This window comes from Polypterus senegalus, chromosome 2 (genome assembly GCF_016835505.1).
Source record: "Polypterus senegalus isolate Bchr_013 chromosome 2, ASM1683550v1, whole genome shotgun sequence".
Taxonomy (NCBI): domain Eukaryota; kingdom Metazoa; phylum Chordata; class Cladistia; order Polypteriformes; family Polypteridae; genus Polypterus; species Polypterus senegalus.
Window position 1 is genome coordinate 115,582,227 of NC_053155.1, and position 14,996 is coordinate 115,597,222.

The 14,996-nt window shown below is 39.0% G+C and overlaps 1 protein-coding gene across 1 annotated transcript in view; it reads right to left on the bottom strand.

Moving 5' to 3' along the window:
- cblb (Cbl proto-oncogene B, E3 ubiquitin protein ligase) overlaps positions 1-14,996 on the bottom strand; it is a 234,183-nt gene that overhangs the window by 73,793 nt on the left and 145,394 nt on the right. The window contains exon 4 of the mRNA XM_039744429.1: positions 2,935-3,091. Within this exon, the coding sequence (XP_039600363.1) occupies positions 2,935-3,091 (157 nt within the window). The remainder of the gene's footprint in view (positions 1-2,934; positions 3,092-14,996) is intronic.

The following is a 14,996-nucleotide window of genomic DNA, read 5'->3' on the forward strand; positions in this document are numbered from 1 at the left end:
AAAGGAAACAGAAACAGCCAAAATCAGCAGAGTGTCACAAATGGTCTTCCACCTACAGCACTGCTCCTTACAGTACAAGAGACAAAGCAGAGTAATAGCTTGGCCTCCTATTAGACAACATTAAGAACCCCATCTCCCAATACTTGAACATAAACATGGGCGATATGGCCTAAAATCAATATCACGATAAATTGAGCAGTTAACCTCGATAACGATAAATGGACGATAACCACCCCAAGTGCCAAAAAAACAAACTTTTTTTTTTTTCATTTGATGGGGCTGTGGCAGGCAGCGTAGTTCCTCCAGTTATTTTGATAATATTATTCCCTAGACCTATTCATTGCAATTATATTATTACCACTTTAAAGGACTGTAAAATGTCACTGAAAATAAATGAAGACAATAGTAGTAAGTACTTTTAGTGGTTAAGATTTATTAACTGAACAAAATAAAAAGTATAGGATACAATATGTAACCATGCTCTCTAAAAAATGTGTATCCCTTGTAAACAAAATAGTTTAATAATAAATATGTTTCACATTGGCTATTCACAAAGTAAACAATGATTGTGCAAATGTAATGCCATCATGGACAAAGGCCTATCTCTGCTAAGGCCTTGAGGTAGCATATCTATCCAAATCTTCACACCCAACATCACCCCAATTCATGGTCTAATTCTCAAATAAAGCAAGCAAAATAAAGTAAGAATTAAATAAGACCTCTCAGACCATATTTACAAAATTAAAAGGGTTGGCACAGTAATAAAACATTTTAAAAATCATGTATTTTGCTACATTTCACAGCACAACATGATCAACACTGGCTCACAATAAGTCTTCTGTAAAACTTTCTGGATACACTGCTGCTCAGCAGTCTTAAGTATTTTTATGCCTATATAAACATTATTCAAACATTAATACTTTCAATTTTGAATATGACACACAGAATTAAAGTCACTTTAAAACACACCAGATGTCACCACCCAAATATATTAAGATGTACACACTTACCGACTGCCAGGTGCAGCCTGTGCCCAAAACATTGCACCCGTGTCCATTTATTGAGCTTGACAGCTTTCACAATATTTGGGCCGTTGTCAGTTGTTATAGCAACAAGGTCCTCTTCACTGATGTCCCATGCAGACAGCATCGCTCTCAACCCCTGTCCAACCATCTCCCCCGTGTGATCAGATGGAAAATAGGCCGTCTCGAGCACTCTGGTATGCAGCTCCCATTTGTTGTCGATGTAATGAACTGTGAGACTAATATACGGCTCCATTGTGCGGCTGGACCAGAGATCGGATGTGGCTGCAACGTGCTTAACGTATCTCAATTCAGCAGCAACCTTTTTCCTCTCTGTGCTGTACATGCTGGGAATGATAGTTTTGAAAAATATTTTCGTGATGGGAGTTCGTATCTCTTGTCAATTATTTTCATGAAGTGTCTGAACCCGTTGCGTTCCACTGTAGCAATAGGAGCCATGTCTTTTGCTATGTGGTAGCCTATAGCATTTGTGATTTCTTGCCATCTTTTTGAAGTTCGCTCATATAGTTGAGTACTAGCAAATGCTTCGGTTATTGACCGCTGCCTGGTGGAGGAAGACGTTTTTGCTGGTCCTCCTAATCTCTTCTCGCTTTGAGCTTTTTTTATGTTTTCGAATTGAATCACATGGTTGTGCTGCAGGTGGTGGAAGAGGTTGGTTGTGTTACCTTGACTTGACGCAACAGTCTTTTTGCAGAGTTTACATTTAACAATTTTTTGATCAATATCATCCTTGTTGAATCCAAAATGTTGCCAAACGATTGATGATGCATTTTTTTTGTTAACAAGCGTCTCCTCTTCCTCCTCCACCAGCTCTACCTTCGTTGCTGCTGCTTCAACATTTAAATCGTCCTCCATTTGTTCACCCGTGTCTCGTCTTGTTACAGGTAGTAGAGTCATGTGACTCCACCCCGTCAAGTCTGTAACGTAGCACAGCGTCTTAAAGGGACATGAACATCGGCAACCTGCACATGCCTTTTCTTTTTTTTAAAATACCGAATTTACCGACATGGGCAAAATGACGTCGATGAGAGTCATAAATTTCGGTAACAATACATTTTTGATATATCGCCCAGCCCTACTTGAACACTAAATTATCCAGCCACATACACAACGCAAGTAACAAATAAACAGGATGCAAGGTGAACAAGGCTCAAACAACGATTGCAGGAGAGAGAGAGACTATAGATATGTGAAATGCTGGGAGGCTACAAAGGGTATGCCTACATATCACTTCATTTGTGTGGATTCAGCATATTGCTCAGCAAGTTACAAAGTCAAATTTTGTTATTTGGAACTTTCTGGAATTAAAAAAAATATATATATATATATATTTTTTTTTTTTTGTTTGATGGTTGGTTGAATCCGCAGGTACAGAACCCGTGGATATGGACAGTCAACTGTATATGATATCAAATTGGGCCTTGAAGCTTCAAGTGCTGCTGCTTCTACTGGCCCACTTCAAACACACAAAATCTGCAAGCACCACAGTGGAGTGGTGCTACAAATATACGTGCGCTCTTCCCATTCAAACTTTCTGTACGAGGCACTGATCAGACTTCCTTCTCTCAACTAAAAGAAAATTGTTTATTTACATCTATGATGTGTCTAGCCAATCAACGCCATTGACATTTGGCTCAGCCCTAATTACTTTATTTAAAATAAAACAAACAAACAAACAAACAAAGAATTGAAACATTTTCCACAGATAACCCCTCACTAAACCTTTTGCAGGAATCATCTGAATTAAGCTTGGACTGCATTTTTTGATGTCAAAATTGAATAATGATGTTAAGTGTAGATACTGCTAAAAAGTAAACTGAGTGAGTGAGATTCAGATCTCCAAATGCATTGCTAACTTACTGTACCAAACTAACACCCATATATTGCTTACCTGGAAAAGTCTTGTGAAGATATCAAATTCAAATATGGAAATATAATCATTACAGGTCAGGTCGATAGTAGATTTAAGAGCCATTGCTTCTAGACCAGAGCTGATTGGGTGGACTTCGTGAAGGCACTGTCTAAATACTTTCCATGGCACAATTGTCCTAAAATTAAAAACAAAAAACAATATGAAGATTACAGGAGATTAATATCATTCTGATAACTAATAGGATTACTGCAGTAGTGAACTAAAATATGAAAGTAAGTTGTACTGGGGTTGTCAACTTTAAACTTACATGAATATTACAATACATAACATACATAATACACAGCATTTGATTTGTGAAAATGTTATAGTAAAAAGCTTTGAATTTTTTTTTTATTTTATATATACAGACAGTATATAAAAGTTACATTTAAATTTAAGTCCAATAATTAAACAAATTTTCTTAAAACTGTGTAGAATCATAATAAAATCTGTCAACAGCTTCTATAATAGCAACTACAGTTAAATGCATTAAGATAAATGATAAGAATTCAATCAGTGGTTATTAAGTAATATTTACTATCCATAACATGGTGTTGTTGGGATGGTATGTGGCAGAATAAGTCCTATTAGAGGCCCCCAGACTAGACAGCTACACTAACGATTAAGCAATTCTACACACACTAGTGCTGGACCACAGGGGCTAGTATGTAGATACATATGTACTGGGGGCAAGCGAAGGCCAATTGACAGTGTTACCAGTACAAATGAGAGAGAGCCAAAGAGATGCATCATTTGTGGAAGTATACAATGCATCACAGGAGACTAGAAAATAGGCAATACAGCAGCGGATTGGGATGCCCAAGCCTCTCAGACAGAGAATTATACCAGCGAGGACTTGCAAAAGGCCACAAGACCTCCAGGTTGACAGGTGGCAGCATAGGGTTACTTGAAAGTGAAAAACTAAATGAAGCTCTTCATCCACTTGAGCATTTTAGAAAAATATAATCAACTAAAAATGCTGATGAGGAGTATTTCTCAAGGAAAATCAAACCCATCCCTAATTATATCTCGTACACTTCAATGTTTATTAGGGAAGACTATGTTTATAATGGAGTTTCACTAGTCAAGAATACAACAGAAATCTGATTTTTAAACAAATTATTTATATTTGTAAACCTTACCATAAACTACTAATAAATGTATTGGTGACTTATACAAAGGATAATGAGAAGAAATTGCTTTTGGGGGATTGACTTGGATATCTCAAACAACTAAAATAGGGAGCCCACTGACAACTATAAGAACCGAAATATCGACTCTCTGAAGTGAACATTAAAATATCTGGTGATGTATACATGCTCACTCATAGTAAAAAGTTATTAAAGGCCATTACACATAACACAACTTCCATGGATTTCCATTCACAGACTTCATTTAAATAATCTTGAAAAGTAGAAGGCAGCTACAGAGCACACCAGCCTCTTTGTCTAACATACCCAGTGACTCAGTCCAACCGGACTGTGACTAGCCCTGTTTGATTTTATCTTACGTTGCAGGTGACATACTGACATACACTGATATGAAAGAGTACCTTCTCCTTCTTTATTTCCTTTATTATTGCACACTGTTGGCACAAAATTTTTCAGGTCTGCAACCTAAATTTAAAATTAGAAAAGGGCTACCTGAGTGAAAAAGCACTGCATTTTGTGAACATAATTTACTGAATGAACAAAGCTACATCACACCAAAGGTACCATGTGAGGAAACAATTACACTACTTCAAAGAAATGCTTCCTATAATTTGTAATTATTGCAATGGAATGATTTTATTGTTCTCTTTCTTTCAGAATTGCTTTAATTTAGAAACTTTGGCATATTTTCGAGAACTACCTGTGTCAGGTCCTGCCAAAGCACCTGTTAGCTATGGATCTGGACTTTGAATAGGTAATTCTAAAACTTAAATTTTGCTTCTTTGTGGCTATTCTGATAATGGTTTCCTATAGTTTTTTGGACAATTGTGTTGCTCCATGACCCAATTACAATTCCGCTTTAGATCACTGGTGGAGGACAAGATTGTGTTCTTAAGAAATTTCTGATACTGGCAAAATTATTTTTTCCTTCAGTTATAGCAAGGACCCAGATGCTGAGACAACAAAGCATTTTCACAGGATCCTAGTACTACCACCATGTTTTACTGTTGATCTGGTGTTCTTACAGTGGAATGATGCCTTTGCTTTATACCAAACATGATGGGACCCATGTCGCCTACAAAATCTCTACTATTGTCTCACCTATCTATTGAATATTCTCCCAAAAGGCTTAGGTATCATTCCAGTGCTTCACAGTAAATGCAAGAGGAATTATTTATGTTTTCTTGATTAGGAATGGTTTACACCTTCCTACTTATTAGTGAGGCCTATTTTTTGTTTTTGAATGTGGACTTGCTGAGGCAACAGAACTCTATAGTTCTGTGAATGTTTTTTGTATCCTTTGCAAATATCTGGATGATTTTGCACTAGACCATTGGGAGTTGCTTTCACAGGCTGGCCAGTTCTGGGAAGATTCCACACTGCTCCACTGTGGTTTGCTTGAGTCCCAGAGTCTTATAACTGGTTTTGTCACCCTTTTCAGACAGATAAGTAAACAGCTTTTTTTTCTGATCTCTCAGGAGTTATCTTTGATTATGGAATTATGTGCTTGTTGACTCTGCATTGGCAGCTCGACTCTGATTGTAAAGGTCAAAATAAGCAAGTTTTATATTGAGCAGGGCTGAATGCAATCAAGCCTTGCTGTGTTCAATCGGCTGACTCTAATTATCCCTCTTATTGGATTGATTAAAAAAGGAGGCAATTATTTTTCACACATTTGCAGTTGGTATGCAAAGTGAACCTTTGTTTACTCATGTGCTTTTTACATATTACATTCTGACTGAAAAATCAAAACAGAAATCATGAGTGCAACATATAATTGTTCATAGTATTTACATACTTGATAAACATACTCAGTGGGAGGCCAGCCTACAGTAAGCTACAGATGATGTCTTACCTAGAGTAGCTGTTCTTAAGACCACCATAGGCAACTTGTCATTTTCCTGCAAGCAACACACATCAACTCAGGAAGCGAAAAACATTTCAACAGATACACTACGGTAAAAATGCATGATAATCTGGAAATAGCCAAGTAACAAGCATTTTACAGGGATTTACTAGCCAGTGGACCCATTTAATCTGTGAATATGAAGGCAATTCTTCCTACTACCAACATGAAGACAGCATATAAATGGGGTGCAACAAAAAATGAAAATCATTAACAAAAGTAAATGGATGTCTGTGTTCATAGACTCCTAAATCTAAACATGTTATTTCTGCACATTCTTTACGTTTGCAAGCAACAGGGATAAATAATTTTTAGATAATTCCTGCATTCATGGACAAAGATGACCTGTATTGTTCTGTATGAATTTAAAAGCGTTGTATTGATAATGCAAAAAAAAAAAAATCATTGTCATTGAAACAACAACATACAGTATGCACCTATTTGACATTCCTAAACTGGTTTTGAAATGATTTCATCAGTATCCAACTATTATGCATAAAAAAGTATCATTTTGTGATAATAACGTGCATTACATATTCAAAGTCTCTACAAAATAAAATGTAGTGGTAGGTTGAAATTTTGAAGTCTAGTGCACAAGAACTACAATTTAATAAGACTAACTTCCACTATAAAAAGATACTGTATGCTGCTACTGTAGCTGATTGTTTATCTTTGCCAAAATGTACATTAAGAACGATAAGAATATTGCTGTTCTGTTTTGTATTATGCACCATACCACTACACACACACATTAAATATGCATTTGCATATTCAGTGAGACACAGTAAACTCAAGGTCCAGGGAAAAAAGAAAAAACACTAATTAAAAAGCTCTTAAAAAACAAGGCATTCCTACTGCATATGAAACAGCTATTTATTTTAATTGATGTGATGCAGTTTAAAAAGTATGTAAAACAAGACAAACACAAATGCCTTCACTACCCTCACTGAAAGATGAGTGTTTTCTTCAGGCTGTAGGTCCTGCTTAAAGGTAGCTAGGATTTGTCAATTTTAATTGTTCTTCTTAGCTAGAAATTCAAGGGGCTAAACTGACCTGAACATCTACCTAATAAAAAGGCCAACATATATATTTAAAACTTGATTTTTATTACTACATTTGATATTAATTTTTTTTTAAACTACAATAACTGTAACCCGAAAAAAAGGCTTCAAGATCAGCACCTTTAACCCAAATATGGAAACAATAGCAATTATAAACAAAAGACCCAGAATAGCTAATTTTAAAAACATGATTTAAAATGATGCAGCAGGTGACTATGTGGTGGCAACCTGAGTCAATTTGAATAAAGGCAAAGTAAAATGCTGCACAACAAGTTAGTTGTGACTATACACTTCAAAAAAAAAAAAAAAAAAGGTTACTGTTCATGTCTGCATGTTTTATCTGTTATGTTTTTATCTAATACAATAAACACAGAGTATTACACAAGCCATGTTTCGTTAACTTAAAAGTAGCTGTGGTCTCGGAGAATCATGGTCGACCACCCACTAAAAACCTGTTAGCAACAAAGGTAGGCAGTAAATAAGAAGCCAGAACGCCTACCAGGGTAGTGGGGTGGGTGTGTACATATGCACAAATGCAAAGAATTTCGGCTGAACAAAGAAGGCAAATAAAACAAATTATTTTCTTATTGCAAAATAATTGCATAAGTAACTGCATAAAAAATGAAGTTGTTCAAATTTTATTAAAGATATATAGATGCACACACATACACACAATATATACAGTACTAGGTTTAATAAACAGTATACCCATTCCACTTTCACTGATCATCTTGATAGGAATTGGGATCAGGAATTTTTATCACCAAGAATGTCTATCAACTAATCTTCAGAAACCCCATCATATTTCCAGGTCAGTCTGGGGCTGTAATCCATCCAGCATGTCTTAGTTCTGCAGTGGGGAAGATCTGGGTACACAGACCTTGGCCTACACATACAAACTTTTATAAAAACACACAGTATGTAGGGTGAATGAATGGAAAGCTAAAGAAAAAAACAGCACATAAACTTTGAACTTCTGTCTTCAAAGAAACAGGCTCATCTGCCTAATGGAGTTGCTCTCCTACTTGTCCACCTCTTAAGTAGCAGTAATAGTAGTTGTAATAATATTGCCAGGTAAGATCAAGCTAGGGTATTAGGGGCCACATCCAAGCTCTCCTCACCTTTCATTACTAGCTTCTTCCTCTTGACACCTAAATCACCAAGGTACTGTCAGAGTGGGCGGCTCTTTTTTCAATACAGTGCATCAAACTTTTCTTAGAGGACTCCAGTATTTCTGCACTCTTTAACACCATGTAACAAGTAAACGACTAGTTGTTAAAATTATGTCACAAAGAATCAACATGGTTCGACTCCGCAAAATGGAACGAGTATTTCTACCTATAGGTCAGAGTGTCTTGTGTCTATTAGCCAGCCATTCATTACCCTAAGTGGCAAGTCAGAAACTCCGGCACTGATTGGGCTTCCTATAACATCCTTAGAAAAAATTACACATTGCCTTGCATTACGTTATCATCACCGGCGAAACCAGGAAGACAGACGTCGGTGGGCTTACCTGTCCATCAGCCGCACGCGTCGTCTGCCTCCTGAGGACCACTCCCTCTGGCCCAATCGGGTCTCTTCCTGGCACGAGACTGGCATTCCTTGGTCCCGCCTCTGTACCGTCATTGGCGGGCTCACAAGACACAAAGGCCAATCCCGTGCCTTTCAGCGGGCGGGACATCCGGCCCGCGGCCATCTTGTCTCCCCTTCTCTGGGTGCAGTGGCGTGCCTCCTAACAGCCTCGCAGCTGCTGCGATCCCTTGAGCTGCAGCAGCTCCGATTTCGCAGCCTCTTCCGCTGCCGCGCTCGCGCTGCCGACAGCCCGTGGCCCGGCGTGCTCCTGCCATGGACGTGGATCCGGATCGTCCCTCCCTGTGGGAAATAAGGTAAGTGCAACCACGAAGGGCCGATTACTGCAGGGCAGGGCACTGACCTCCCGGATCCCGTCACTCGGAGGCCCCTGCCTCAGTGTGGCCTTCTGTGTCACCATGTCGGCCTGGCCGTCCATCCTGGCAGTGCGACTTTCGGAGCCTGCTGCACTCTGGCAACGCCCAGTCTCCTTCCTCCGCACCCGGGGAACATGGCCATACTGCGGTCTGGCGGCGGCCCGTGGGGTAAACCGCTCCCACGGGGTTGTGCACGTGCCACTCCCGCGGCGAGTGTATGGGGTCCGCTGCTGCGCCGGGCCGTCCACAGAAAAATGTTTTTCTGATGCAGGTCCCCGTCTTGCACCAGACGGAGCATCTTGCCGACTACGCCACTGTGGACTTGAACCCGAACACAGACAGACAGACATCTTATGTTCACCCAACACACCCTTTATTATATACAATATTTAAAGTTCTACGTGCACTCAAACCCCAGTGCTTCCTGCACCGATTCCCCCAAAGTCCGGGCCTCTCACACACAGTCTTTTAGCCTTTCTGGCCGCCTCCAGTCCTCTCTCCAGCTCCGTCTCTCTTCCAACCGACTTCCGCTCTCGACTGAAGGGAGCCTTAAATAGGAACCCGGATGGGCTCCAGCTGCTTCCCGGCACTCCTCCGCAGACACGCCCTAGTGTGGCGGAAGTGCCTGCTGCGCACCCGGAAGGCCTCCAGGTGTCCCCTGTCTTCTTCCCCCCAGCACTTCCTGGTGTGGCGGAAGGGCTGGGCTCCAGGGTTGTTCAGGCACCGGGGCGCCGCCTGGCGGTGGCCACGGGTCCCTACAGGGCTGGGCTTCCAAGCCCTTTACCCATGGCCCCCAACATAACCAGGGCAGTCACCCCCTCACGGTCTGGAGGAGGTACAAGCCCTCCTCTGGTCCTCCTGGGCGTCCTGGCCGGGATGCCACAATATATATATATATATATATATATATATATATATATATATATATATATATATATATTGTGGAGACTGGCCTGGACACAGATAGGCAAACACTGATGGTTCAAGCAGCAACACACGTTTATTAACCATTTCTAATTTTTACCACAATGGTCAACAGCACACAACCCAGTGCCTCTGCACCAAGCACCCTTAAGTTCAGGCCTCTCACAAATGCTTCTTCCTTTCCTGACCACATCCACTTCTCTCCTCCAGGCTTCATCCTCTTCCACCCGACTCAAGCTATCGAATGGAGGGAGGCGGCCCCTTTTATCTTCACTTGGACGTGCTCCAGGTGCCTCCCGATGAACTTCCGCCGGCACTTCCTGGAAGCACTCCATGTGATCACTGGTCTTCGTTCCCCCAGCACTTCTGGGTGTGGCAGAAGTGCTGGGGACCAGGCCTCTCTAGACATTCGGATGGTACCATCCCCAGCCGCCACTATACATATATATATATATATATATATATATATATATATATATATATATATATATATATATATATACACACACATATATATACACATATATATATATATATATATATATATATATATATATATATATATACACATATATATATATATATATATATATATGTGTATATATATATATATATCTATACTAATAAAAGGCAAAGCCCTCACTCACTCACTCACTGACTCACTGACTCATCACTAATTCTCCAACTTCCCGTGTAGGTAGAAGGCTGAAATTTGGCAGGCTTATTCCTTACAGCTTACTTACAAAAGTTGGGCAGGTTTCATTTCAAATTCTACGCATAAGGGTCATAACTGGAAGCTATTTTTCCCATATAATGTAATGGAGTCTTGAGTTGAGATGGCCGCGGGGGCGGAGTTTCGTGTGACATCATCACGCCTCCTACGTAAGTACGTAGAGAACAAGGAAGAACTCCAAACAGCGATGAGCACAAAACGCCATTTCACAATTGAGAAGGCAGAAAAACATTATGAAGCAAATGATGCATACAAGCATATTCATAAGTACAGCTACTGCGAAACAAAGCACGGCGTGAACCGTAAGTTTATATTAAATTAAGTTCATAGACAGGCTGCCACTAGCGTTTGTAATTTAGTGCCTGCCCATATAAGGCCGTCCATCAGCGGCAATCCAATACAAACACTGCCGGTAAATGTTCACGGGTGAAGGACTGTGCTTATGCAGAGGAAGATGAGATGGTCAGGGTGGTGTTTGGCACAAACTCATTGAAACTGCGAGAGAAACTTTTAAGTGCGGGTCTTAGCTGACATTACGAGATGGCACCAGTACAGCTGGGAACCTTCGATGCAAGAACACCAAGCTGCTCACGTGAACTGGCGCGCATGCGCAGACAAAAAGCAACAGTTCCAAAGAGTGCTGAACAAAACCGAATTACACAATTGAGAAGGCAGCAAAAAAATATGAAGCGTCTTATACATACAATCATATTCATAAGTGCAGCTACTGCGGAAACAAAGCACACGGTGGAAAAAGTGAATGTCCTGCTAAAGGAAGACAGTGTAAAAAAAAAAAAACGTGCATGCAGTTTGTCACATCACAGATAAAAAGGAAGACGAGCTGTTTATTGATGCAGTAAGGAACTAATCGATGAATGAAACCTCTTATCTTTACAACGATTGACAAACACGGAATGTAACTTGAACACATCCTACAAATACGAGCCTGATTGAAAGAAATAATGATAATCAAATCCTTGATGACAGCAACATTCAATAACACTCACAAAACAATTACTGTATATTGACAATCATGTTACGTTATTTTTAAAATGTTCCCTTTTCTTTTCATAACTTCTACTTCTCCACTGTACACGGGTATATATATAAATGTATATATATACCCCGATCTACAATACATACTTTAGCATAGACAAGCCACACGCTGTGGCTCAATTGTAGAGTCTTAAGCCTCTAACGCCGACATTGAGGTTCGATTCGAGAGGGTGTACTGACTATGTACGCGCTACCGATTCATTTTACCTTCGATCTCCTTGGTTTGGGACGTATGAAAAATATTAGGTTAACGCAGAATCATGTTACGCTTATTTTTAAAATTTTCCCTTTCTTAGCACAAGCACAGCTGAGAAGCTTCGATGCATGTACTCCATAACGCGTTAAAAATAACGATTTAATCACACTTTCAATTCCAAGCAAACGGAACTTTTGTCAATGCATGATTTCCTGGTACATCCATTACACTGATGCACACATCACAGCTACAAAAATGTTAGAGTCGGAATAAAGCGCGTTCCTACGACTGATCATTTCGACTACCCGAAAGTGAAGCCTTGATAAAAGCATGGTTTTGTGCACACTGAAAAGCAAGCAAAATTAGATGCATTACAGAAAGCGGACTTTGTGGCTCTTACTGGGGATCATTGGACTTCCGTGACCGTTAGTAATTCTAAATACATCTAATTACAAAATGTTCAATGATCACACTGTTTTAGCCTAATGTACAAAATAATTTTGGCTAATGTTACTCAGAGTTTAAAGAGTAAGCTGGTCAAATTACCTTTTATGTTTCTGACTTATTTTTTTAAGAAGAAAACTGCACTTTATGTTGAAATTTTGGTTATTATTATTTAAAGACAATACTATTCTGAAAATGTACTTAAAGTACTTAAACTACCACTTTATTTTTAAGTCTGCCCAATTTTAACCAGGGATGATATTTTTGTTTCTGTTTTGAATTCAAATGCAGTTTAAAAGCTTTTTTTCAGAAATTAAAACAGCTTCAGTTTACAATATTCATGTCCATGTCTATTATTTGATTCTGTCGCCCACTAAAACCGCTTTAAATTAAAAAAAAACATTTGCGATTTGGGGCAAATTTACGTGCGATTACATACGATTAATCAAGATTAATTCTTACACAGCCTCTAATTAATTGGATTAATTTTTTTAATCGAGTCCCACCCCTAATATATATATGTAGATATATATATGTAGATTTGTATATATATGTGTATATACAGTATATATGTAGATATGTATATGTTGTATATACAGTATGTATATATGTGTGTGTGTATATATACAGTATGTGTATATATGTATATGTATATATATGTATGTGTGTATATGTATATATATTTAACTGAATATATGTGTATAGATGTGTGTATATATATATATATATATATATATATATATATATATATAGTGGTGTGAAAAACTATTTGCCCCCTTCCTGATTTCTTTTGCATGTTTGTCACACAAAATGTTTCTGATCATCAAACACATTTAACCATTAGTCAAATATAACACAAGTAAACACAAAATGCAGTTTTTAAATGATGGTTTTTATTATTTAGGGAGAAAAAAATCTAAACCTACATGGCCCTGTGTGAAAAGTAATTGCCCCCTTGTTAAAAACTAACCTAACTGTGGTGTATCACACCTGAGTTCAATTTCCGTAGTCACCCCCAGGCCTGATTACTGCCACACCTGTTTCAATCAAGAAATCACTTAAATAGGAGCTGCCTGACACAGAGAAGTAGACCAAAAGCACCTCAAAAGCTAGACATCATGCCAAGATCCAAAGAAATTCAGGAACAAATGAGAACAGAAGTAATTGAGATCTATCAGTCTGGTAAAGGTTATAAAGCCATTTCTAAAGCTTTGGGACTCCAGCGAACCACAGTGAGAGCCATTATCCACAAATGGCAAAAACATAGAATAGTGGTGAACTTTCCCAGGAGTGGCCGGTCGACCAAAATTACCCCAAGAGCACAGAGACGACTCATCCGAGAGGTCACAAAGACCCCAGGACAACGCCTAAAGAACTGCAGGCCTCACTTGCCTCAATTAAGGTCAGTGTTCACGACTCCACCATAAGAAAGAGACTGGGCAAAAACAGCCTGCATTGGCAGATTTCGAAGACGCAAACCACTGTTAAGCAAAAAGAACATTAGGGCTCATCTCAGTTTTGCTAAGAAACATCTCAATGATTGCCAAGACTTTTGGGAAAATACTTTGTGGACTGATGAGACAAAAGTTGAACTTTTTGGAAGGCAAATGTCCCGCTACATCTGGCGTAAAAGGAACACAGCACTTCAGAAAAAGAACATCATACCAACAGTAAAATATGGTGGTGGTAGTGTGATGGTCTGGGGTTGATTTGCTGCTTCAGGATCTGGAAGGTTTGCTGTGATAGATGGAACCATGAATTCTATTGTCTACCAAAAATCCTGAAGGAGAATGTCCGCCATCTGTTTGTCAACTCAAGCTGAAGCGATCTTGGGTGCTGCAACAGGACAATGACCCAAAACACACCAGCAAATCCACCTCTGAATGGCTGAAGAAAAACAAAATGAAGACTTTGGAGTGGCCTAGTCAAAGTCCTGACCTGAATCCAATTGAGATGCTATGGCATGACCTTAAAAGGCGGTTCATGCTAGAAAACCCTCAAATAAAGCTGAATTACAATAATTCTGCAAAGATGAGCGGGCCAAAATTCCTCCAGAGTGCTGTAAAAGACCCATTGCAAGTTATCGCAAATGCTTGATTGCAGTTATTGCTGCTAAGGGTGGCCCAACCAGTTATTAGGTTCAGGGGGCAATTACTTTTTCACACAGGGCCATGTAGGTTTGGATTTTTTTTCTCCCTAAATAATAAAAACATCATTTAAAAACTGCATTTTATGTTTACTTGTGTTATATTTGACTAATGGTTAAATGTGTTTGATGATCAGAAACATTTTGTGTGACAAACATGCAAAAGAATAAGAAATCAGGAAGGGGGTAAATAGTTTTTCACACCACTGTATATATCTCTATCTATCTATATATATATACCTCTATCTATCTATGTATATATATCTCTATCTATCTATATATATCTCTATCTATCTATATATATATAGCAGAATACCCGCGCTTCGCAGCGGAGAAGTAGTGTGTTAAAGAAGGAAAGAGAAAGAAAAGGAAACATTTTAAAAATAATGTAACATGATTGTCAAAGTAATTGTTTTGTGTATTTGGCGCAGCGCACGGTTGTTTTCGTAGCTGCATCAGAAAATGTACTACTGACGCC